A 26,413-nucleotide genomic window follows, 5' to 3' on the forward strand; every position below is an offset into this window, starting at 1 on the left:
AAACAGGGTCTCACTGAGTTGCAAAGGGCCTCACTAAGTAGCTGAGGCTGGCTGTGAACCTAGATCCTTCTTTCTCAGCCTCCCAAATGCTGGGAGCATGTGCCACCATGCCTGGCTCATACCTAACTCCTAATTTTTGTTTACTCCACTTTTCTTGCTTCCTTTTTCCCTTTCCCCACCTACTACTGGGTCGATCGTTTTCTTTATTCTCTTTTATGCCTCTGATTTGTAAATACTTGGCCTCTATTTCCGTATGTCCTCACTTACTAACGTGTATACTTCACCTACCTGAAGGCAGTTGTTACCTTTGGTGCTGTCTTGACTGTTACTCTCCTCAGCCTCATGCTGTTGATTTGTAATTTCCGAGGCGTAGGTTGCAGTACTTGGACAGGCTCAGTAGCAGACTGCCTGATTTTGAACGCCACTCGCGAACCTATGTGACTCCGGGTAAGTTATGTGACCTCTGCATTATAGTTTTCTTATCTGTAAAATAGAGATGATGTAGAGGAGACTGTTGAAAGAATTAAATGAGCTAATATAGGCAAATCATTTGGAACAGTGTCTGACATGTAGTAAGCATCTAATATATGGCAGCTACAGTGATTGTCATTATTTTACCTTGTTTTTGAGTTCACATACTGTGTGTGTGTGTGTGTGTGTGTGTGTGTGTGTGTGTGTGTGTGTGTGTACTGGGGTTCCTGGAAGCCCTTCTACCTCCGGGCTACACTCCCAGGCCTATTTTTACATTTTTTTATTTGGAAACAGGGTCTCCTAAGCCAGCGCGCGCGGCTGGCTTCGAACCTGCGCGATCCTCCTGTCTCTGCCTCCCAAGCGCGGGGATTACAAGTGTGTGCCACCACGCCCGGCTCACATACCCATTTTTAAACAGTCCAGGCACTTTTTCTTTTCTTTTTTTTCTTTTCTTTTTTTTTTTTTGTGGTACTGGGGTTCCTGGAAGCCCTTCTACCTCCAGGCTACACTCCCAGACCTTTTTTTTTTTTTTTTAATTTGGAAACAGAGTCTCTTAAGCCAGCGCAGCTGACTTCAAACCTGCGCCATCCTCCTGTCTCCGCCTCCCAAGCACGGGGATTACAAGCATGCGCCACCATGCCCGGCTCTGGTTATATTTTGTTATGGGTCTATGTAATAATTAGTCTGAGCTACATATAAAGAAAGGATTTCTTTCTGGGTTGCAGGGCATATTTGTATAACATATCTCAATATCAGATTGCTTTTCAAGAACAGCTAAATAAATTTATATACTCACCAAAGATACCCTGGTATAAATCCAGGTTCTACTACATATTATTTGACCTTGAAGAAATTACCTAACCTCTCTGGGCCTTAGTCCCATCAGTAAAAGTAGAGATAACAACAGTATTTGCCTCACTAGGTATTAAGAGGCTGTAATGAGTTGGTTTATGTAAAACATATGAGTATAATACGCATCAAAAAAATGCCAGCTGCTATTACTCTTACAATAATCATTGTTAATTTGTCTGGCTTTTTTTTCATTCAATTTTTTTCCCCAAGATTCATAGGAATTTCTTATATATTCTAGATATTAATTCCTTGATGCCTTTACATTTGCAAATATTATTTCCCATTTCTGCCATTTGTCTGAATCTGTATGGTTCTTTTAATATCCACATAGTCAGAGTCTTATTTCTGTATTTATTTATTTTGGGGTTTGGTGGCATCAAGGAATCGGCTTACTGCTGTTGAAAAGGTGCCCTCTGGCATTAGCACTGTTACCATCCTGGATGTCTCTCGTTCAGGTCTCCCTCGTGTGGCTTGTGATAGAGAGCCTCTCTTCTTTTTTGCTTTCTCCTTGTGTGTGCCTTAGTGATTTAATCAGGTCATGAAAGTCTCCCATTTCTTTGGCTCCATACCAGAGATCAGTTTTTATGTTAAGCTCTCAGCTTGTTGCGTGATTCAGAATGTAAGTCGGTTATGGCCTAGGCCTATGTTCTGGATTTCTTGTGGATGTCTTTTTCCCTACCCGGGGCTAGATAACTAGCATCTTTTGTCACTGTTTCCCTGGGCCAGTGAGCAGGGTTTAAACTGCATATCAAGGAGGAAAAGGCATTTGAGCTCCGGGTTTTATGCAAGGGTCTCATTTCTAACTCCCACTTTCTACCGGTTTGAAGTCGTCTTTCCAGCCTCCATGTGACCATTAGTGTGTCTCCTCCAAGCCAGGGCCTGTACAGGAGTTTGAAACCCCTGCAGGCACCAGGGCCTCAGCTTCCTCTTACTGACCTTCCTTTGATTTTGACATCTCTTTCACTTCAGGTGCCTGGGATTTCCTGATTTTTGTTTGTTGTTTACTTTTGGGGGGAGTACTGACTGAGAATCCAGGGTCATTCTATCTCCCAGATATACCCCTCCCCCAGCACTTTTTTTAAAATTTCAAACAGGGTCTCTCAGAGATGTTGATATAGGCCTTGAACTTGTAATCCTCCTGTCTCAGCCTCCCAAGAACTAGGATTATAGGCGTGGGCCATCATACTTGGCATTGACTGTATTTTAAAAGCATTTTTGTTACATTTTATCCAGTATTTCTATGTTTATAGTGGGAAAAAAGACCCACTAATATCAGCTCAGGGGGCCATTTTGCTAAAAGTCTGTTCTTAGTATTCCTCTTGTTCTCAATAAATTTTCAATTTGCAACATTGCCAGGTTACATTCATTATGAGCCCTTGACCACCCTTGAATGTATATGGCCTTAACTATCTTCATTCTCTTTTTATTGATCAAATGTAATGCCATTTTGTTAGTATCTCAGTATCAGTAAGGCACATAATTTGGTTTAATTTTTTTTAACCTTGGCCTGTTGCTTATTAAGCTAAAGTCATTCTGTTATTTTCTCTTCTAATTTGTTAATAAAATATTAATAGCACCAATCATAAAGTTCTATAATTAATGTTCAGAATATCCCATCTTTTTCTTGCTGGGTTTTTTTTGTTTTGTTTTGTTTTTTTGGTTTTTTTTTTTTTTTTTTTTTTTTCATTACCGAGGGTGGAACCCAGGTGTGTTCTACCTTCGAGCTACACCCAGCCCTATTTTTTATTCTTTATTTTGAAATAGGTCTCACTGAGTTGCAAAAGGCCTCACTAAGTAGGTGAGTCTGTCCGGGAACCGCGATCCTCCTGTCTCAGCCTACCAAATGCTAGGATTATAAGCATGTACCACCACACCCAGTTTAGGAGAGTCTTTTGATATACTGTAATCCATAGGCTTGTGTCTTATGGAGAAAAAAACATACTATCTTGTAGGTTGATTAAATTTTCTCAGCTACTATTTCCTTTTTATAGCTCCTATAGTGTGTGTGTGTGTGTGTGTGTGTGTGTGTGTGTGTGTGTGTGTTAATGTTACTGAGGATTGAACCCAGGAGGGGTTGTACCTCTGACTACACCCCAACGCCTTTTTATTTTTTTGTTTTGAAACAAGAGGCTCACTAGGTTGCTGAGAGTCTTCCTACATAACTGACAGTGTCCTCAAACCCACAATCCTGTCTCAGCCTCTGAAGAACAGGGATTACAGAAGTGTAACATCACATCTGGCTTGTTTTAATTCTTCTGGAGTTTTTTAAATCTTTCCATAAGTACTATGAACTATAAATTTCACTCTTGCTTGTATCACTGCTAATCACTTAGCACCTGGGAGTGCTTTTTATCTGTTTAAAAAATATATACATTTTTAAGCCGGTCATGGTGGTGCACGCTTGTAATCCCAGCATTTGGGAGGCTGAGACCAGAGGATCGTGGTTTGCGGACAGCCTTAGCTAGTTAGTGAGGCCCTCTGCAACTCATTGAGACCCTGTTTCAAAATAAAGAATAAAAAATTGGGCAGGGGGTGTAGCTCAGATGTCAAATGCCTCTGGGTTCCATCCCCAGACCCGCAAAAACATAAATAAATAATATACATTTTTATAGTACAGATATTAAAACAGCTATATTCAAACAATAGGGCTAGATGTTCTCAGAATTCTCTGAACAAACAAAAAATATTCTGTGAATTAATGAATTCCCTACATTGTTAGCTACTGTGGTGCAGATGGGGCATTGGTTGACAGAACTGAAAACTATATTCCTTTTTGGACAGTTAATTATATTTTAATTTTGCCCCATTGTCTAGCCTTTGCTTGTCAAAGATCAGCTGTCTGTGTATATGTGGGTCAGTTTCGGTTTTTTCTGTTCTGTCCTACTTTTGTTTTTTTCACTAATACACACCATTCGTGACCATTGTGACTTTGTAGTAAGCCTTGAAATGAGGTAGTACCGATCTTCCGACTATGGTCTTCCTCAGTATTGAGTTGACTCTTCTGGGGGTTTTGCCTTCCCTCGTAAACTTTAGAATTCATTTGTTAATATGCACAAAATAACTTTCTGGGGCCTCAATTAGGATTGTATTTTATCTATAAGTGAAGTAGGGAAGAGCTAACATTTTGGAAGTAGTCAATCATTCTATATAAGAAAAAGAAATATCTTTATTTGTTTAGTGTTTCTTTGATATATTTTATCAGAATCTATAGTCTTCATCATACAGGTCTTATACAAAGAGGTCTTGTGTGAATTTTGTTCGATTTCTGTATGTGTTTATTGGAGGTGTTTTAAGTTTCAGATCCTACTTGTTCATTGCTGGCGTTTGGAGCAGCACTGGAGTTTAGTATATTAGCTTTGTACCTATCAACCTTGCCATAATCACTTATTAGTTCCAAGTTATTCTACCTCCAAGTTATACCCCCAACCCGATTTTATTTATTTGGAAACAGGGTCTAAGTTGCAAAGGTCCTTGTTAAGTTGCCAAGGCTGGCTTTGAACCTGCGATCATCCTGTCTCAGCCTCCCAAGTACTGGGATTACAAGCATGTGCCACCATGCCAGGCCTGTATTTTTTCCATATAAAGTGAAATTATATGATCTTGTCATTATTGTAGTATCCTCAAACCCAAAACTAAGCTAGATCTCCTCCCCTGAACGGTCTCGTCTTGAATCATCTGTATCTTCTCGTTGTTGACCCACTCACTCACCACAGGAATGTGGGGAGCGTTTCCTTCCTTCACATTCAGTCAGTTCCTAAGTCACGCAGCGACACTTTCTAGATAATTTGACTCGCCTATTATCTCTTCTATTACTACTTCTCCTGGCCCTCACAGACTTTCTCCTGATCTCCTGCAATAGTAGAGCTCATCTTCGCGTTATCCCTCTAATTCTGCAGGAAGCCGCCTAGGTGACACATGTACAATGCATATCTGACTGTGTGACTTTCCGGTTAAATTCCTTCAGTGGCTTCTCATTGCCTCTTGGAAAAATCCAGGCTCCTAAGTATGGCCTGAATATCAGACGCACAGAACCCCGACTGCCTTTCTAGATCGTCTCTTGACTCTCCCTGTCGCCTGCTTTGTGTTCTAGTATCACTGAGCCCGCAATCTCACTCCCTAATCCTCCCTGCCACTAAGCATGCTTCCTGGTCTGTGTGCATCATGCTGGCTTTTCTGCCAGGAATGCCTTTGCCTCCCACCCTTTTTACCTCTCTAGTCTGCACATCTTTTAAGATGCAGGTCAGCTGTTACCTCTTTCTCAAAGCCCTACTGTAATTTCTGGACTTCTCCCCAAAACTGGGTTTCTGTGTGCAAATCCCTGGCATTACATTTCCCTCTAGCTATTGATTTCTTCTACCTGCTAGCCAACAATATTCGTGTTGGGCAGAATTTTAAGCATGGAGATACAGTAAATGGTAAAGATTCTGTCCTAATGGAGCCTACGTTCAGGTGAAGGGAGATAGATAATAAACCACTGAAAATATAGTATGTTAGTAGGCAGCAGTGCTAGGATGAAAAACAGCAGACTAAGGGGTAGGGCGCTTCGGCCTAAGAGGGGGAGGTTGCCTTTTTTTGCCTTTTGATTTTTGTTTTTTGCAGGTCTGGGGATGAAACGCAGGGGCATTCGACCTCTGAGCTACACCCCCTGTCCTAGTTTTTATTCTTTATTTTGAAACAGGGTCTCACTGAGTTGCAAAGGGGCTCACTAAGTAGCTGAGGCTGTCTGCGGCTGGTTTCGAACCTGTGCGATCCTCCTGTCTCCGATCCTCCTGTCTCCGCCTCCCAAGCACGGGGATTACAAGCATGCGCCACCACGCCCGGCTCTGGAGGTTGCCTTTTAAAAGAACATGATTGAGCCAACCGTGATGGTATACACCTGTAATCCAAGTACTTGGGAGGCTGAAACAGGATTTCAATTCCAAGACTAGCCTTAGCAAGACCCTATTTCGAAATTAAAAAGGATGGAGGGTATAGCTTGGAGGTCGAATGTCTCTGGGTTCAATTCCCGGTATCCCGCCTCAAAAAAAAAAAAAAAAAAAGAAGAACATGATCAAAGAAGGTCTTGCTGAATGCCAGGTTTTTGTTTTTGTTTTTTGCATTACTGGGGATGGAACCCAGTGGCATTCTACTTCTGAGCCTCCAGCCTTTTTTTTTTTTTTTTTAAGTGGTAGTGGGGATGGAACCCTTCTTGGGCTACACTCCCACACCTATTTTATATTTTTTTTATTTGGAAGCAGGGTCTCTTAAGCCAGCAAGGCTGGCTTTGAACCTTTGTGATCCTCCTGTCTCCGCCTCCCAAGCACAGGGATTACAAGCATGTGCCACCACGCCCGTCTCCAGCCCTTTTTTTTTTTTTTTTTTTTTTTTAAATTTTGAAACGGGTCTCACTTAATGGAGGAGGGCCTCACTAAGTAGCCGAGGCTGTCTACGAACTCGCAATCCTCCTGTCTCAGTCTCTCAAATCCTGGGATTACAAGCGTATGCCACCACACTGGCTCCGGTTGAGTATTCTTTACTGGAAATGCTTAGGACCAGAAATGTTTTGGTTTTAGATTTTTGAATAATTATATCTATAATGAGATATCATGAAGATAGAATTGAAGTCTTAACATGAACTTTGTATGTTTCATATACACTTTATACACATACCATAAAGGTAGTTTTGCATAGCATTTCTAGTGTACCTGTTTATTGCAACCTGTCACATGAAGTCACGTGTGGAATTTTTCACTTGTGGTATCATGTTGGCACTCAAGTTTCTGATTTTGGACATTTCACATTTTGATTTTTGGATTAGGGATGCCATGTATGGCCTTTGAGCAGACATCCATGGGAGCCCACAGACAAGAATGTGAGGACGTCCTGTGGGTAATGTGTGGTCGGCATATTCCAAGGTCAGCAAGGAAGGCATTGTGCTTACAGCTGGGCGAATGAGGGGAGCGCAGATCAGCTTAGCGTGCGCAGAGCAGCCAGGTCAGGAGAGCTTTGTGGGGTATGGTAAGAACTTTGGCTTTCACGTACGGCCTTTGTGCGAGGACATGAAGGGTGTCTGCTCTGTGGTGGTTGGGCTGAAGACAGGGTGAGGTGGGAGTAGTGCTGGGAAGGGGCAGAAGTGTGGAGACCATTTCAGAGACCACTGCAATAAAGCAGACAGTTGCTGGTGGTGAGTTAGACCAAGCAGTGGAGCCAGTGAAGGGAATGAGAAGTGATCAAATTTGGCATAAACTTTTGAAAGTGGAGCCAAAATCATGATTAAGGGCTTGGATCTAGGGTCTGACAAAAACAACTTGTAGGGTTTCGTCTGAGCAGCTAGAGAGTGTTGCTGCAAGGAGGGGATGGCAGGAGGCTTTGGAGGAGCGGTGCAGAAAGCTGCCGGGTTTCGGAGCAGGCGCGTGCACATGGGCTCTGTCTGGAGGAGAGGCCTGAGCTGGAGCCCTGGCAGCGAGGGGCCGGGCACGGCTGTGAGACAGTGGGAGAGCCAAGAGAGCCAGGGACATGCACTTCCAGGAGGGAATGAAGAGCTCAGCTGCCGCAGACAGCCTGGGCGCGCCGAGGACACGTGTCTTAAATCTTTGTGTATTTATCTCTTCCGGTTGGCCAACTTGGGGACGAGAAGAGCCCCCAGCAGTGCAGTTACAGTTCAGGAGGCATTCCCTGGCCGGCGCTGGGGGTGGGAGTCACATCTGAGAAGAGGGAAGGAGGTGATATCTCTTCTGTGAGTCATTGTGAGGAGCAGTCGAGGTCGCCCATGTGAAACACTGAGTGTAGACCCTTTTCCGTGTTAAGTACATGATAACTGCCATAATCATGATTAATTTAGTGTACTGGCATACTGTCCTTCTGTACTAAGTGACACTTGTTAAATGATTGAGTGGACTGCCTTCTTGTTTGCTCGGCATTTCACACCAGGGACGTCCTGTGTGCTTGTGAAGCGGTAACATGCTTTGTGTGGATTTCCCTAGGGCTGATCTCCCAGCGAGGACTGTGGGCGCAGAGGCCAGGAGGTCCAGAGGCAGAGCGGTGCGATGGAGCTCCCCAACTACAGCCGGCAGCTGCTGCAGCAGCTCTACATGCTGTGCAAGGAGCAGCAGTTCTGCGACTGCACCATCTCCATTGGCACCATTTACTTCAGAGCCCACAAGCTTGTCCTGGCCGCAGCCAGCCTCCTGTTCAAAACCCTGCTGGACAACACCGACACCATCTCCATCGACGCCTCCGTGGTGAGCCCCGAGGAGTTTGCCCTCTTGCTAGAGATGATGTACACTGGCAAACTACCCGTGGGCAAGCACAACTTCTCCAAAATCATCTCCTTAGCCGACAGTCTGCAGATGTTTGATGTGGCCGTTAGCTGTAAAAACCTGCTGACCAGCCTCGTCAGCTGCTCTGTTCAGGGTCAGGTGGTGAGGGATGTCTCCGTGCCGTCCTCAGAGGTGGATATGAAGGAATCAGAGAAGCCTCACATAGAAGTACTTTCGTCTGAAGGTGCTGTGGAGCCCCCTTCCCTGGAGATTTCGGCCCCTTCAGTGGGGCCTGTGAACGCTGAGACCCAAGAAGCAATCCACGTGGTTCCACAGGACGTGCATACAGACCCTCCTGCGGCCCAGGAGACCCAGGGGGAGCCGGAAGCCCCTGTGGAGACACCTCACTCCTCTGACGTCTGCTGCCCCCGCCCTGCCGGGCAGGCCTTGAGAGAGGTGAAGATGGCAAGCACGGAGCCAGGTAGTGCTCGTTGCTCTTCTGCCTAACTTCATTTACATTTGTATTTCATTGAAATCTATACTTCTCTTGTCAGTTACTAGATTCAGGAATCTATTAATTTTTTTTGCCTGATAAATTAGCCAAAGACCTCCATTAGGTAGGAAACCAAAATCCAGACTCCATTGCAGTATATCGCCAGGACATTCTTCTTTTAAAAGTGCCTGTGTGCCCGGCATGGCGGCGCACACTTGTAATCCCAGCATTTGGGAGGCTGGGACAGGAGGATCACGGTTCTTGGCCAGCCTCAGCTACTTAGTGAGGCCCTCCACAATTCAGTGAGACCCTGTTTCCAAATAAAAGAATAGAAAAATAGGCTTGGGGTGTAGCTCAGAGGTAGAATGCCCCTGGGTTCCATCCATAGTATTACAAAAAAAAAAAAAAAAAAGCGCTGGTGTGCCAGGCGTGGTGGCACACACTGGAGTCCCATTACTTAGGATGCTGAGATTGCGGATTCTTGGCCAGCCTCAACTAATTACTGAGGCCCCCTGCAGCTTAGTAAGACCTTGTTTTAAAATGAAGAGTAAAGCCGGGCACGGTGGCACACGCTTATAGTCCCCCCCACCCCGCTTGGGAGGTGGAGACAGGAGGATTGCGCAGGTTCGAAGCCAGCCACGCTGGCTTAAGAGACCCTGTTTTCAAATAAAAACCCAAATAGGTCTGGGAGTGTAGCCCAGAGGTAGAAGGGCTTCCAGGAACCCCAGTACCACCAAATAAATAAATAAATAGAATAAAAAATAGGGCTTGGGGTGTAGCTCAGAGGTTTAATGCCCGTGGGTTCCATCCTCAGTACTGGGGGGAAAAAACTGCCAGTGTTTTTCATTGTTGAAAGTCTCAAGATGAGCTACAGAGCAGACAACCTGCATTGAAATACTAATGTCCACTTTAATAATTACCTATTATTTTGTTTTTGTGGTACTGGGGATTGAACCCCCCAGGGGTATTCTACCTCTGAGCCACATCCCCCAGCCCTATTTTGACAGGGCCTTGCTAAGTTGCCAAATCTGGCCTCAAACCTGGGATCCTCCTGTCTCAGCCTTCCAAGTACTGTGATCCAGGTGTGTCACCATGCCCAGCTTGCTTGCCGCTGTTTTGACGAGGCGCAGGATGGCTTGAAGGAGACGCAGAGATGCTGGTGCTGCCACTCAGCACTGAGATGCTCGCGTTAGATGCAGTCAGTCTCCTGACTGAGGGCCCAGGGCTCCTAGAGCTTCCTCTTTAGTCATGGCACGTAGCAAGTCACTGTTTTGTTTTACGTTGCTCTACATCCAGAGTGTGAGAGGAGACAGTACCAGCTGAGTTTTCTTCTAGAAAATGAACGTGTCTTCTCAGATGCACTCCTGATGACCCAGAACGTCTTAAAACAGCTAGAGGAATGTTCAGAAATGAAAGGCTCGCAGAAGGAGGTAAGCACCCTGTGCTTTATTTGTGTGCCAGTTCATTGTTCTCAGGACCCTGTGCCACCTTTCCTTAGGGAGCAGAAATAAGATGCAAAATACCCTAGTCTTTCAGGTTTCTCAGACTTAAGTTTTTGTCATTCTCTAATGCATAGTTTTGCGGAAGTATTAGGCAAAATACTTAAAAAATGAAGTTAAGTTTTCTGGTACTCGAAATTGAACCCAGGTGCATTCTACCTCCAAGCTATGACCCCAGCCCATTTTTTAATTTTTTAAATTTGGAAATAGGGTCTTATGAAGCTGCTGGGAGCCTCACCAGGTTGTCGAGGCTGGCTTCAAACTTGTGATCCTCCTGTCTCAGCCTCCAAGTACCGGTATTACAGGCATGTGCCACCACACCTGGCTTTATATTTTATTTTTGTTTACTTATTTTTTGTGTGTGGATCTGAGGATGGAATTCCAAGCTACACCCCCTGCCCTAATTTTTATTCTTTATTTTGAAATAGGGTCTCACTAAGTAACGGAGGGCCTCACTAAGTAGCTGAGGCTGTCCGCGAACTGTGATCTTCCAGTCTCAGCCTCCCGAATGCTGGGATTACACGCGTGTGCTACCATGCCTGGCTTTATGCTTTATTTTGAAACATGGTCTCACTAAGTTGCAGAAGGCACCCCAGGCCTATTTTTATTTTTCTAAATTTTATTTGTTTGTTTATTTTTGTAGTACTGGGGATGTAACCCAGGGACATTCTACCTCCAAGCTACATCCCTGGCCCTATTTTTTTAGTCTGTATTTTAAAACAGGGGGGGTCTCACGGAGTTACAAAGGGCCACATTAACTAACTAAAGATGTCTGCGAACCATGATCCTTCTGTCTCAGCCTTCCAAATGCTGGATAGGATCTTGCTAAGTTGATGAGAGTGTCACTACTTAACCTGCAGTCCTCTTGCCTCGGCCTCCCAAGAACTGGGGTTACAAGCGTGTGCCACCACATCGGCTCCCTGGTACTCTGTGCCTTTCTGAAGGGTGTTGTGTTTTTTATTTTTGTACTTGTGTGGCCTTTGAACTCTTCAGTACATCACTTTTGCCCTTAGTTTATTATCTTGATAACTTCTAGACACACTTTTTCATTTTCTCTCTTAGGGTTTTCTTTCCACTTGTTTTTGGCTACAGAAGAGCAGTATTATTCCATAGGTTAGCAATATTCAAATTATTAGTCTCACCCTTGTACTTAACTTGAATGTGTGTTATGCCTACTTTTTTCTTTATTTAAAACACTGGTTCGTCTGGCACATAACTGATGTTCAAGAAATGTTTGGATTCATTCAGTTTTCCTATTTTTCTCTCCCAACTCTTGTTCTACTCTCTTGATGGCACATAAGTTATGATACTTTGGCAGAGCACTGATTCACTGTTGGCAGCCATTGTAGGCTTATGTTCTTTTTTCTTTGGGTTTAGAGGTAAGAATAAGAACTCTACTAGTCACTTGGTGGCTCTATTTAAAACCAATTTTGTTTTGATTCATAATAAATCTTTTAACTTCAGAAAACAAAAAGGGAAAAGATACTTTAAGAACATGAAATTAGAGCTGGTTATGGTGGCACACGCTTGTAATCCCAGTACTTGGAGGCTGAGACAGGAGGATTGCAGGTTTGCTGCCAGCCTCAGCAACCTCATGAGGCCTCCACAACTTAGTGAGATCATGTTTCAAAATACGGCAAAGCCAGATGTGGTGGCACACACCTGTAATCTCAGTACTTGGGAAACTGAAAGAGGAGAATCACTCTTTTTGGGGTGCATCATTCTGGTGTGTGGTGTGCAGCTCATTGATCCAGCTTTGCCACTTCCTAGCATTGTGAACTTGATCAGCTTAGTCTTGATAAGCCTTTGTTCCTTAATTTGTAAGTTTGGTATATTACCAGTACATCGGAGCGTCATTGTGAGTAAATTTGTATTATTTATTTAAAACTCATAGTAAAATGCCAGGTATGTGGGTAGAGCTCAATGGATAGCAACTGCTTTTTGTTTAGATATAAACTCGGTATGTCTTGATTTAATAGACCTCTGCGCCTCCTTTTCACTGAGTGCCTTGTAGTATCCTAGCACCATGGTGGCTTGCTCTGACACACAGGATGGCTTACTGTCTGTCACTTGGCAAGGCATGCTTTCAACTAGGGACCACCCTCCACTTGGAAGGATCGTGTCGAGCATGAAGCAGCCAAGTCTCCAGGACAATAGAGCAGTGTAAATAACAGGCATCTGGTGTACTGGTTAAAACCTGTAGCTCCCAGCCCTGCTATCAGAGAGGCTGATTCTTAGGTTGTGGTATCGTTTGGTAGTGTATCTTTAGCGTAGATTGCTGTCTATGGGTGGCTTCTTGGTATCTGTGGACCATGTTTTGAAAAACACTGCTGTAGAAGTTATGACTTTGATCTTTAGCGTATGGTGGTGGGTGTCATGTCTGTGCTGGTACCTTTCAGTGGGAGAGAAGGCCCTTTTTCTCCAGGCATTACTCTCTTCTTAATTCAGCAGATGTTTACTGAGCAACTGATGGGAGCCACGCACTGAGCTGGCCACTAAGGAGACAAACTAAGACCTGATCCCTGTCCTCAGAGTGTCTGACAGCTAAGATCGTGCCACCCACAGTTATATTCTGAGAAGTGTAGGCTTCAGGGAGGGGTATGCTTAAGAGCTAGTCACTTGGAATGACATTTGGAATTTTACTACAACTTTAGAAGACATTTGGGTTTTTTCTTCTTCTTTTTTTTTTTTTTTGCATACATGTTTTGTTGGCTCCCAAGGAGCTGTGAATGTTCTTTGTTATTGTTATTAGGTTAGTCATCATAACATAACTTGACAACATTAAAAGTAATTTACCACTGGATGTATAATTCCGAGGCTTCTGCAGCCCATCAGCGTGCTGTGTTCTGCTGAGCTGGACAGATGTGGCCTGGATTAAGTTTAGGGAGGATACCCTGAGGCAGTATCCTGATAGTTTTATTTCTTGAGATAAATTATAAAGGGAGGCAAAGCTATTCCCTGAGCAGTGACTGTGGCCACGTGAGAAGAGATCATGCTGCTGAAATTGTGTGCGCTCAAGCCAGGACTGCTTAAGGAGACATGGCTCAGGCTTGGCCGCATCTTCTGCTGGTCTGTCTCTGGAACACCCCTTGTCCACTAGAGAAAGCAAGAAGTGACCCCAGGGCTTTCCAGCTGAGCTGAGTAAAACCTTTATTTAAAGCCAGACTCGTACTTTCTTTCAATTTTTTTTTCCAGTCCTGGGGATGGAACCCCAGGGGCATTCTACCTCCGAGCTATGCCCCCCATAGCCCGATTTTTTATTCTTTATTTTGAAACAGGGTCTCACTGAATTGCAGAAGACCTCACTAAGTAGCTGTCCATACACCGCAATCCTCCTTTCTTAGCCTTCCAAATGCTGGGATTACAAGCCTGTGCCACCAAGCCCAGCTTCTCAACCATACTTTCATTGTCTCTTTTCTTTATTCCTAGCCATGCCCACCTTTAATTAATTGTGTCTACAGCAAAGCGAGGCTTGGTGAATAAGGAGCTTTTTCTACTATTGATTTCTGTGCGTTTTTGTTTGTTGGTTGGTTGGTTGGTACTGGGGTTTCTGGAAGCCCTTCTACCTCCGGGCTACACTCCCAGACCTATTTTATATATTTTTTTTTAAATTTGGAAACAGGGTCTCTTAAGCCAGCGAGGCTGGCTCCGAACCAGCGTGATCCTTCTGTCTCCGCCTCTCAAGCGCGGGGATTACAAGCGTGCGCCACCACGCCCGGCTATTTCTGCGCGTTTTGATTCGCTTTCCACCTAAAGTTTTAGAAAGACTCCCCAAACTAAAGACCTGGTAAGAATTTTTTCTTCCTTCAGCTGTATTCAAAGGCAATCAGGTCTCTCCTCCAGTGAGAGTCTGCGCTTCTCAGCTGTCTGCTTAGGAGCCTGTTCAGTGGTACAGGTCTGTGTTTTGAGGGCTGTGCTCAAGAACTGTACTGGCTAAGCCTCTCGAGAGTGACTTACTGAGGTTTATTTCACAGACCTATGAGAGGCCAAAGTAAGTTTCTCTTTTTTCCAAAGTTCTTGTTTTTTTTGTTTTCCCATTGCTAGGGATTGAACCCAGGATCTCATATGGGTAAGCCGTGCCAATGAGCTACATCTACACAGCCTCTCTGTTAAATTATTAAGTGTAGGATATGCAGCCATAGATAGATAACTAGTGGTGCTATTGAAAGGAAGTTCCATTCATTAAAACAAACATTTATTGAGCACCTACTATGTATCAGTCTCTGTACTAATCATTGAGACCAAGTACAGATAGATGGTCTACATACTACCCAGCCTTCCATGATGTTGGTGGCACGCCTACAGTATCCAGGATGGTGCCGAGCAATTGTGGTATGGGTCAGGTGCTTTTGGTACTGGGGGATTCAACTCAGGGACATTCTACCTCCAAGTTACACTCCAGCCCTTTCTATTTTTAGTTTGAAGCAATCTTGCTAGGTGGATGAGTCTTACTACTTGCTGAGGCTGTCCTCACAGTCTTCCTATCTCAGCCTCTCAAGTACTGGGATTACAAGTGTGTGCCACCACGCCCAGCTTTATTTTTATTCTTTTTGCATGTGTGTATGGTACCAGAGTTGGAACCCAGGGGCATTCTACCTCTAAGCTACACTCCAGCCTTTTTTTTTTTAAACAGGGTCTCACTAAGTTGCTGAGGCTGGCTTTGAACCTGGGTTCCTCCGGTCTCAGCTGACACGCCGAGCATTTTTATTCATTTTTGATGCTAGGGCTTGAACTCAGTACCTCATGCAGTACCTCAGGCACTCTCCCACTGAGTTGCACCCTCAGCCACCTATACTGTTCTTGCCATTGCCTGACTCTTAGCGATCCGAGCAGGGCCTGAATATAGGAGAGTCCACTTCACCCAGCACACCCAGGGCAGGAGGCAAGCAGCCAGGAAAGGTAAGGAAACTTAGTTGAGGGACTTAAGTCAGGAAAAGGCTAGGTGGTGTTTTCTCATGCTGTAGATGAGGAGGAGACAGTATCGTTTTTAACTCTGTTGACATGAATGTGTTAAAGTACCTTTAACCCCCTAAGAATTGAAGGTACTTTAAATGCATGGTTAAAAACTTACTCCCTGCCGGGCGTGGTGGCGCACATTTGTAATCCCTGCGCTTGGGAGGCGGAGACAGGAGGATCGCGCAGGTTCGAAGCCATCCTCGTTGGCTTAAGAGACCCTGTTTCCAAATAAAAATATAAAAAATAGGTGTCTGGGAGTATAGCCCGGAGGTACAAGGGTTTTCAGGAACCCCAGTACCACCACCAAAAAAAAAAAAAAAAAAAAAAAAAACCTTACTCCTTAGGTGAAACTGTTTGATTCAGCTTTTAGAGTTCAGCCTGTCACAATACGTGCCACTCTTCTGTTTAGGTGGAGGGGCTACTCAGAAAAGCCTTACTCCACTACAGAGCCCCATGAGCCTGGTGTAATGGCAACAGCGCTGGCTCCGGTCTGGGTCCCCGGGAGGTTCTGGAAGAAAGCGGGCCCATCTGGGGAGCTGGCTGTTCTCTCCTGGCCCTTTCATCCGCCCACCCCTGCCTCTTCCCAGATGGCCACCTTAGCATCACTGCTGAGCAGTGAAGTTAACAAATGTTTTAATTTCACTGCTGAATAGTTCTGCAGAGGGAGAGACAGCGGAGAGGGTAATGAGAAGTGCATCACACGCCACCACTGATGAGAGCCGCTCTTCCTCCCAGCTCAAATGAAGATGCCAAGCACGGTACTGAGAGGGGCAGGTCTCGAGTCTTCAGAGAGCTTTAGGTGGACAGGAAACCAGCCTGGCCGAGGACAGAATGAGAGCTGTGTGCTGTACCCATTAAGATGCACCAGAGGAAGGAAGAACATGCCTATTGAGGATATCAGCAGTGTGTGGGGCTGTATGAGTTAGCTTTTGCTGTGTAACAAATTACTCTAAAATTTAGTGGCATAAAGAAACATTTATTGCCTTGTAGTTCTCCGGGCCAGGCCTCAGATGTAGCTTGCAGCGTCCTGGTACAGTCTCACAGGGCCGCAGCCTGCCCAAGGCTCCCCCGGGCAGGCTTCACTTCAGAAGATCCACGTCCAGGCCTGCCCTCTAAGGTGGCTGGAGATGTCAGTTCCCTGCCACCCCACCCTCCCCAGCAGGGCAGAGAGGGCACGCGCACACGGTGCACGTAGGCAGGAGGGAAGTCCAGGAAGGTGGAAAGGGCATCCCGGAACTTTGGGCATAGTCTCTTCCCTAAGCAAGTCCTGAGGTTCAGCCCAAGGGCACGGATGCCTGAGACGGGCATCAGGCTGTCAGAGAAAGGCATTCCAAGGAGATCAAAGGCAAAAATGGAAGCGTTCATTAATTTAACCAAGGGGAGGTTGCCTTTTTTTGTTTTGTTTTGTTTTTGTTTGTTTGTTTTTGTGGGTCTGGGGATGGAACCCAGGGGCATTCGACCTCCGAGCTACACCCCTTGTCCTAGTCTTTATTATTTATTTTGAAACCAGGTCTCACTGAGTTGCAGAGGGCCTCGCTAAGTAGCTGAGGCTGTCCGCGAACCATGATCCTCCGGTCTCAGCCTCCTGAATGCTGGGATTACAAGTGTGCACCACCACGCCCGGCTTTGGTTGTTATTTTCTAGATACAGAGAAGGTGAGTTGCCTTAGGCTTATGGAAGTTACTGTAGTGAAACATTGATGTGGAATATTAAAGAACTTCAGATAGGCATGGTGTTGCACACCTATAATCCCTGTACTTGGGAGGCTGAGGCATCAGGACTCAGCAACTTACGAGATCTTGATTCAAAATAAAAAATATGCCGGGCATGGTGGCGCACGCTTGTAATCCCACGCTTGGGAGGTGGAGACAGGAGGATGGCGCAGATTGGAAGCCAGCCGCAATGGCTTAAGAGACTCTGTTTCCAAATAAAAATATAAAATAGGTCTGGGAGTGTATCCCGGAGGTAGAAGGGCTTCCAGGAACCCCAGTACCACCAAATAAATAAATAAATTTAATTTAATAAAAAAATAGGGCTGGGGGTGTAGCCCAGAGGTAGAATGCCTTTGGGTGCAATCCCTAGTACCACAAAAACAAAACAAAACAAAAAAACCACCCTGCTTTATCCAACTTTAGTTTTAGAGATGACACAATATAAAACTTTTTTTGAAGGTTAATTTAGCCTTATATAGACATTCTGTCATAAGCAAGCTAATAGCAAAACAAACACGAAGTCTAACTCTTTTATAATTTCTAATTATTTGAAGAAAGATAAAAATCTCTTTAAATAAAAATTTTAACCTTATAAATAATTACCAGAATCTGTAGCAACTTTCAGCTAAACTTTGCCAGTGCTGTTGATTTTCATAGTATTCTTTTAGGGGTGTGTGTGTTTGTGTGTGTGTGTGTGTGTGTGTGTGTGTGTGTGTGTGTGTGTAGAACTTTAACACTTTGCTCTCTAAAGACTAGTGAGAAAACTTTTTTTTTTTAATATTGACACTAAAAAACAACAAAGATAGCTTGTACTTTTTTCCCAGTAGAAATGGAAAAACTAGAGCCGGGCGTGGTGGCGCACGCTTGTAATCCCCGCGCCTGGGAGGCGGAGACAGGAGGATCACACAGGTTCGAAGCCAGCCTCGCTAGCTGAAGAGACCCTGTTTCCAAAAATAAAAAAACATAAAATTGGTCTGAGAATGTAGCCCAGAGGTAGAAGGGCTTCCAGGAACCCCAGTACCACCAAAAGAAAGGAAGAAAGGAAGGAAGGGAAAAACTTACATGTGTGACTACATATGAAATTCAGCTTTGGTTACCAGATTTTTTTTTTTTTCAAATAAATTCTGCCAAAATAGAAATATTCTCCTTTCAATTGGCCCTCCTCTCATTTGTGTAAAAGATGTCATATTAGACCAAAGACATGATTCATGGTTTTGTTTATTTTACCACGAGGACAGTCACTATTTTATTCTAGGTCTGGAAGATTCAGAGAGCTTGGGATTAGAGTTGGTTTCCAAGGCTGTCTGCATAAAGGTTATAGTTAAAGCTGTGCATGTGAGAGCTTTTCAAAAGGGAGAAAAGCAACAACAGATGCAGAGTTGAGAGCAGTCTTAGTTAGACCCTGTTCATGGCTGTGGAATTAAAAGAGGGACCATTGAGGAGCGTGGAAAAGGAGTGGTCAGAAAGGCGACCTGAGTGTGTCCGAAGACAGACCCGCGACAGCAGCAGCAATGCCAGATGCCACAGAAAGGTCAAGGGACACAAGGCCAGAGGCAAGGCTGGTTGTGTAGCCAGCACTGGCTAGAGGAAGACACTCGAAGCGCCTTCGGGTGGAAACAGTCATTAACTGGGTAATTAATATGTGAATCAAATGTTCTTCTGGCACCTGGCAACTACAAGCCCAACACATTGTTAGCCTTAATTGTTACAGAATGTGTCTAAAGGTAATAAGACCCGGGTCTTCTAACTAATCTGTCATTCATAATGTAAAAGACTTAAAGTGTTCTCTTAACTCGTGAGACTTTAATTGCATTCTCAAATAAAATGATAGTTCATTCTATTTGAAATTCAGATATCCTTGTCTAAGAAAGACTCAAAATGTCATAAGATTCAGAAAGGTATAATTAGATAAGAAGTGCATTGAGTTTGTTAAAAATACACTGAATACCTACTGTGTGCCAGGCTCTTCTGGTTGCTGTAGACAGCAGAGCCCTAGAAAGCACAATCCCTCTTGAGGAAGTCTCACGAGAAAAAAGTAAACAAATAATGGCAATAATATATAGTGTTAATGACAATAATATATAGTGCTGACAAATGCAGAATTAAGAGCAGTAAGGAGGAGGTGACGCATGGTTGGAGAAGGCTGCCCAGCAGAGGTGACCCCTGAGCAGTTAGCGCGTGGAGTCAGAGTCCTCCAGAGGACAGGCTGGGAGCTGAGGCAGCAGGTTTGCTGCAGCTGCTGTTGGGAAGACAGTGAGGTGGGCAGGGGCTCCTGGAGAGGTGGGGGTCAGATTGTCAGGTTCTCGTGGCTGACTGATCTCTTCTTGTGGGTACATTTGTTCCGCAGACCATAATGGAATGTCTTGCGGGTGAAGGAGGGCATTCAGCATTCCAGAGGATCCTGGATAGAGTGAGAGATGAAAGCCTCAGTGTTCAGACGGTCGTGGCCCTATTGAAGCTGTACCAAGAGTCTAATCCCGCAGTAAAAGCAGCACTGTCAGATCGAAAGCCAGAAGATGCAGCCTCGGTGCAGCCCAAAGGTAGGGGGACGCTGTCCGCTGGAGAGACGGGCTTTACACTTCTTCCCATACCATCTTCAGTGGTGTCATTATTTAGTGGTTTCACATAGTTCTGTACCTCATTTCAGAAGCCGCATGTTAAATACATGCAAGCGAAACTCGAGTCTCCTCTATCCCCTAGTTAACTAGGCCGATTCCTCAAGTTGGAGATCACCGCTGATGTCCTCTAGCTTTTCAAAACTTGCGTGCCGGGTGAGCCTGCTCCCTGACAGCACTTAGAGGCTCAAGCTGCTCTCATTGGGTTAGGTACAAAGCAGTGGCCTCGCCAACCAGAAGTCAACCTCTGGCTGGCTCTGAAGCTTTGTGTTTCGACAGATAAATGAAACATTTTTCCTTTCATAGAGTTTAAACAGAATAATAAAGTATTTTCCTCTCTAAAAGTGATTCTGCATTCAGGTGCACAGAATAAGCCAAGAATCACTTTACTATTCTGTTAGATCTCTCTCGAAAACCATGCTGTCATTTTCTTCAAATTGACTAGCTTCTCTTGTGTGTCTCTAATTCTTTCTCCCCCAGGGAGCACAGGGGAGGGAAAGACCTTGTCTGTTCTGTTACTGGAACACAAAGAGGACCTGATACAGTGTGTAACACAGCTGAGACCTATTATGGAGTTCCTGGAAACAGCTAAGGAGGAATTCCTGCCTGGTTCGGAAAAAAGGGTAACTGTGTCAAGTGTTTCCTCCCTCCTTCTGAATTGATGGAACTCTTAAAAAAAAAAAAAAAAAAACACTTCTGTGGCCGTGGCACATACCACTTTTTATATTTACTGCTTCACCTTGAAATTCAGATTCTTGTCTCATGCTCCTTGGGATTTCTTGCAGTAGCTTACTGAGGGCTATGCACATTTATTAGCCATACAGTAAATATTTGGATGGGTAGGTGGCTAGATGGATGAGTATATGGTATCTCTGCTCTGACTCTAACCTTTTATTATAAACAGCTGTAACAAGAGTTAAAATGTTAAGGCAAGTCGGGCGTGGTGGCGCACGCCTGTAATCCCCACACTTGGGAGGCTGAGACAGGAGGATTGCGCAGGTTCGAAGCCAGCCGTAGCTACTTAGTGAGGCTCTCAGCAACTTAGTGAGACCCTGTTTCCAAATAAAATATAAAATAGGTCTGGGAGTATAGCCCAGAGGTAGAAAGCCTCTGGGTTCCACCCCCAGTACCACCAAAAATAAAAATAAAAAAATAAAAAGCCGGGCATGGTGGCACACGTCTGTAATCCCCACGCTTGGGAGGCTGAGACAGGAGAATTGCACAGGTTCGAAGCCAGCCTCAGCTACTTAGTGAGGCTCTCAGCAACTTAGTGAGACCCTGTTTCCAAATAAAATATAAAATAGGTCTGGGAGTATAGCCCGGAGGTAGAAAGCCTCTGGGTTTCACCCCCAGTACCACCAAAAAAATAAAAAAATAAAATAAAATGTTAAGGCATATTTATAATTATTAAGAAAATTTAACAGAAACAATACACTGACAATATGTAGAAAATAGGGAAAACAAGTTAAAACAAAAAGAAACCAAACTTCTCCATACAGAGATGACCCTGCTAACATTTCAAAGCAGGCACTCCCCACTCTTGGGGAGTGTAAGCCCTGAGATGGGGTTACATGGAACAAGCACCTGGTTTTTTAACATGTTAACACATGTCTACACCTATAATGTGGACTTGGGTGGTTGTATCATATTATGATACATAAGCCATAATTCATTCATTCTTTGTTGGGTATTTGTTTCTAGGTTTTCTGGGGCTTTGAGGGTTTGTTGTTTGTTTTTTAGTTTTTTGCTATTAGAAATGATACTGCAGAAGACATTCTTGTGGGCAAATCTTTGCATATTTCTCATATTGTTTCCTTAGAATAATTTCTAAGAAGTAGAATTTTGGAATAGAAATATAAGAATTTCAAGGGCTTGGCACATGCTGCCAAATTGCCCTTCAGGAAGGTTGTACCAATTTACTCTCCCACCAGCTAGCTACTAAAGTCCTCATAAAACTGCTGGCATGACTTCTCAAGGCAACTAGATAGCTGTATTTGTTGGTGTTATTGATTTCAACTTTGTGCTAAAAATATTTTTATATCTGGAAGGAAGGTGTAGGGATGGAGAACTTTTGTGGCAATAATTCTTAAAACTGTGGGATGTGACTTAAGTGTTCAAGAAAGAAAATGTTTAGGACCCACCGGTATAAAGCCTGAGCACTGGATTCTTCATTCATAGCGAGGACTAGATCCTAGATTTTATTTATATTTTGTATTTTTCTCAGTGATCTTAAATTGCATAGATTGGTATGTAAATGAGAAGTTTTTAATCTTAAAAATAGTATTTTGTAAATTAATCATGTTTTTAAAGTTTTAAGATCTTGAACTGCCTGGTGAAAGATAATATAGACCCAAGAGGATTAAGCTCTTGCTTTCTGCTTAGACTTCAGATCAAGTATAATTTCAGGCCCTCAGTTTAAATAAATTGCTTATAGCACTAGAAGTACCTGATTTCGTGTTTAGTGATTCCATTCGATTACTCATTCAAACCTGCTTGTTAGCTAGACCGAACGTGTCCTCTGAGCTGTTTCTTTATCTTGGTAAGCATCCCTCACCAGTGTAGAGGTGAGGCTCAAACTCAGCCTCATTCTCTGCAGCAAGACAGACCACACTATCTTTTTCTTCTGTCACATTCAGTTTATTTGAGAGAAAAAGCTGAAGCAGAAGAACTTAAATTAGTTAAAAATCACAAAAACACTTCTTAAGCTTGGGGTTCCGTCAGAGTGGCGTTAAGCTGCTCCCTCTCAGGAAAATTGAAGCAAACTCATCAGGTAGGCATGTAGAGGTGAATGTTGATGGAATTGCCAGTGTTTTGACATCTTGTGGAGCATGTACCCAAGACTTCTACAGGGTTTTTTATGAAATTATGCCTGTCATGGGTTCCATGGCCTTGTCTATAAGCACCTGGAGTTCTATCTATAGGAAGTGATAATAGCAGTGGTGTTTCTTCAGGATGTGAAAGCAGCAAACACTATGGCTGCCATTCATTCTTTGCTCACTGTGTGCCAAGCAGAGTGACATCACTGCGGTTCACATCCTGCAACTTGATGAAGTCATGGGGTCACCTCCGCTTAAAGTGAAGAAACAGAAGCTCACCCAGAGGCAATAGTGGGGGCCAGTAGTGGACCCAGACTACTAATCGCACCCATTTTCTTAGCCACTATGCACTGCCCCCAGCAATATCAACACCACCATCATTTCAAGAACCCATGTCTTAGAAGTTATGCCAGACTCTACAAATGGCACCCCCACTTCCCAGGATTTCATAATCATTTGCAAATGAGGAAAATAAGATTCAAAGAATTAAGTAATTTGCCCAAGCTGATGTAAGCAATAAATATTAGAACTGGAGTATAGACTAAGTCTCTTCAGCTTTGAAGCCCACACTTAATTTTAACAGTGTCTGGCTGTTATGTGTTGGATTATTGCTTAGGAACTTGAGATGTACAATTGAAGTCAGTATAGTTTTTAAATATAAGTTCTTATTTATTTTTTGTGGTACTGGGATGGAACACAGGGGCCTTCTGCCTCTGAGCTACACTCCTAGACCTATTTTATATTTTAAAGAGGGTCTCACTAATTTGCTGAGAGCCTCACTAAATAGCTATGGCTGGCTTCGAACCTGTGCGATCCTCCTGTCTCAGCCTCTCAAGCGCTGGGATTACAAGCATGCACCACCACGCCCGGCACAATTTCTTAAGTTTTAAATTCTGGTTCATTTAGTAGAAATCTACTGTGTATTAGACCTTAAACAAAGAGAATGAATATATTTTGTACTGACAAGGAATATGACAACTTGATTTATTACATATATATTCCTTTCATATATATGAAGTCAATTTGGTCTTAAAACTAAATTCATTATTTTTAAATGGGAATTAATGTGATAATGGCAGCTTCTAGCGTACGACCATGACTGATCTGCTTAACTATTTCTCCTGAGAGCTGGCATTTTCCCAAAGGAAAACTCAGAAGTCAGTTACCATGAATCTGTGGATTACATATATCAAAATAATCCCTGGCTTTATCAGTTCCATAAGAGCCATGTTATTGTGTGTATTGCAGTAGTGGTCCGTTGAAAAATAGTGGTGCTGTAGTAGGGAAGTGTATGTCACATGTTTTCTTTTTCAATCTTTTCATAGAACCCTGGGCCTTTTGGGCTCAGAAAATCCTTTGGCACACCAGAGAAGAACATGAGAGTGGCATTGTTGAGTTAGGACTAGAACTTAAGTGTGTAGCCATTGAGAATGAAAGAAATGGATAATAAAGAATACACAAGAGCCAGGCGTGGTGGCGCACGCTTGTCATCCCAGTACTTGGGAGGCTGAGACAAGAGGATCCAGCTTTGCAGCCAGCCTCAGCTACTTAGTGAGGCCCTCCACAAATAAATAGGACTGGAGGTGTAGCTTGGAGGTAGAATGCCCGTGGGTTTCATCCCCAGTACCATAAATAAAGTAAAATAATGCCAGGCTGGTGGCGCACGCTGTGATCCCATCATTCAGGAGGCAGAGACTGGAGGATCGCGGTTCGCGGACAGCCTCAGCTACTTAGCGAGGTACTTCATAACTCAGTGAGACCCTGTTTCCAAAATAAAAGGACTAAAAAATAGGGCTGGGAGTATAGCTTGGCGGTACAATGCCCCTGGGTTTCATCCCAGTACTGAAAAAAAAAAAAGAAAGAATAAAAGATAGGTAGGGCTCAGGGTATAGTTCAGTTCAAGGTGGAATGCCCCTGGGTTCAGTTTTCTAGTACCACCAAAACAAAACAAAACAAAACAGTTTAGATGTAAGTTGCTTGCTCTGTCATCATAGGCCGAGTGAGAATGTTTTTAAATCTGTAAGCTGTTGGAGGCAAGAATGCACACAGACTTGACTGAGGAGAGACTTTGTAGAGCCGTTGGCTTGGAGAATGTTTTGGGTCTTATTGGAACAGAATAAGGAAGGGACTGTATCAAAAGTGGTGCCAGAGCCCCGCGGAGGGCCTGGGCACGACATCCTGTAGGGCCGCCGTGCTGGCTTCCCAGTGCTGTGGCAGATACGTTTCCAATTGCCAGTAATGGCGTCTGCTTGATTGCTTGCCGCTGCAGGTGATTCTGAATTGCTGTGAGGGCGGAACACCCAGGGCGACAGTAGAGCGTCTGTTGCACAGAGTGACTGCAGAGAAGGGCCTGCGTGCCGAGAGCCTGGTAAAGCTCCTGCAGGCTGTGAAGGAGACGTTCCCCGGCTTGGGCCTTCTGCTGGAGAAGTTGCAGAGATTGGCCACACTGCCGAGCGCCACAGGTATTAGTTAATTGTCGGCTCTCTGGACTGGAACCACTCCTACATAAACTGACAGCCTAAATGTCCTTTTGGCCCCATGCCTGGGAGGTAAGATGATGCTAAAAAAAAATGTCCTTTCCAAACAGAAGCTGTCCCAAATCACTGATTCTCAGTATTTCTGGGGTCGAGATCTGAAGTTTGAAATGACTTCTCCATGATGCGCCCTCCTGGTGCTCCGTAGTTCAGGTTCTAATGGCTGGCTCTCCCAGCTGTCCAGGATCACCTGCGAAAGTCAAAGGGACAGAGACTTACGAGGCTCAGCCTTCTGACAAGTTGTGCGGACAGATGTGAGCATCAAAATCCACATCTCCCTCTTCCCACTTGAGAGCTGTTAGCTAAGGTCCAGCTGTCCCCAAGCCTAAGGACCACTAATATCTCCTTAGCTGGGAGGCGAGTCCATATCCACCCTTTAAAATTGATCCAACTGGAGCCAGTTCTCCCCATCCCAGGGCAGAAAAAGGACATCTGGGAATTGGGAGGACTTTCCAAAAAGTGAAGAAACAACTTAAAACCCTTCCACTCAAGTATGTCAGTACTTACAGTTGGATATATTTTATCTATTATGTAATTTTTTACAGTATAGAGATACTGCCGCATTTTGTAATTTTGTGATTTCTTCCATTTAACAGTAAAACATTGTCCTCGCAGAGTTTTGAAAACTCCCCACAATTTTTGAAGGCTATGTAGTTTTCCATCATGAGGATGTGTATGCTATATTACTTTGTCCACATCTGGGGGCAGATGTGGTGTAATGGTTAAGAATGTAGGCTTTAGGGTCAAGAAAACCTGAGTTTGCACCCTGACTCCATCGTTTTGTGGCTTTGTGGCCCTAAGCAAGAGAATCAGCCTTTTTCTTTGGATCGGGTATAAGAATGAGACCTGCCACATGTGTGTTTGTGGTTGCTGTGACATGCTGCTTGTAAGGCATTCCGCGCAGTGCTTGGCATATAGTAGGCCCTCGGTAAATACTCCTTGTGGCTGTCTTCATCATCGCAGACTACGCAGTGACAGTGATCTTTGTACGTACCTCTTTTGCGTTTGGATAATTTCCTAAGGTTAGATTTCCAGGAGTGGATTTATTGATTCAAAGAGGAGAATAAAAATTTAAATATCTGCAAAACTAAGGGAAATACCTGATAGTTTTGATTTTACTTTCAAGTAAATATAACTTCTTAAAAGAGAATGCCTACCAGATGGGCTCAGAGGGCATCCAAACAGAGCCGTGGGTCAGCTTCATGGGCACAGTCTTGGTGTATGGCT

At 44.1% G+C, this 26,413-nt stretch overlaps 1 protein-coding gene across 2 annotated transcripts in view; it reads left to right on the forward strand.

Moving 5' to 3' along the window:
- Window positions 1–8,348: 8,348 nt before the first annotated feature.
- Window positions 8,349–26,413, forward strand: part of ZBTB40 (zinc finger and BTB domain containing 40) — a gene marked incomplete at both ends in the record, with an annotated part of 36,696 nt that continues 18,631 nt past the window's right edge. The window contains 5 exons of one of the 2 annotated variants that reach the window (XM_080691936.1): window positions 8,349–9,042; window positions 10,351–10,484; window positions 19,569–19,761; window positions 20,317–20,459; window positions 24,922–25,114. In XM_080691936.1, the coding sequence (XP_080548062.1) occupies window positions 8,349–9,042; window positions 10,351–10,484; window positions 19,569–19,761; window positions 20,317–20,459; window positions 24,922–25,114 (1,357 nt within the window). The remainder of the gene's footprint in view (window positions 9,043–10,350; window positions 10,485–19,568; window positions 19,762–20,316; window positions 20,460–24,921; window positions 25,115–26,413) is intronic. The other variant, XM_080691937.1, reaches the window with a different exon arrangement.

This window comes from Muscardinus avellanarius (assembly GCF_963383645.1).
Source record: "Muscardinus avellanarius genome assembly, chromosome: 3".
Classification (NCBI taxonomy): Eukaryota; Metazoa; Chordata; class Mammalia; order Rodentia; family Gliridae; genus Muscardinus; species Muscardinus avellanarius.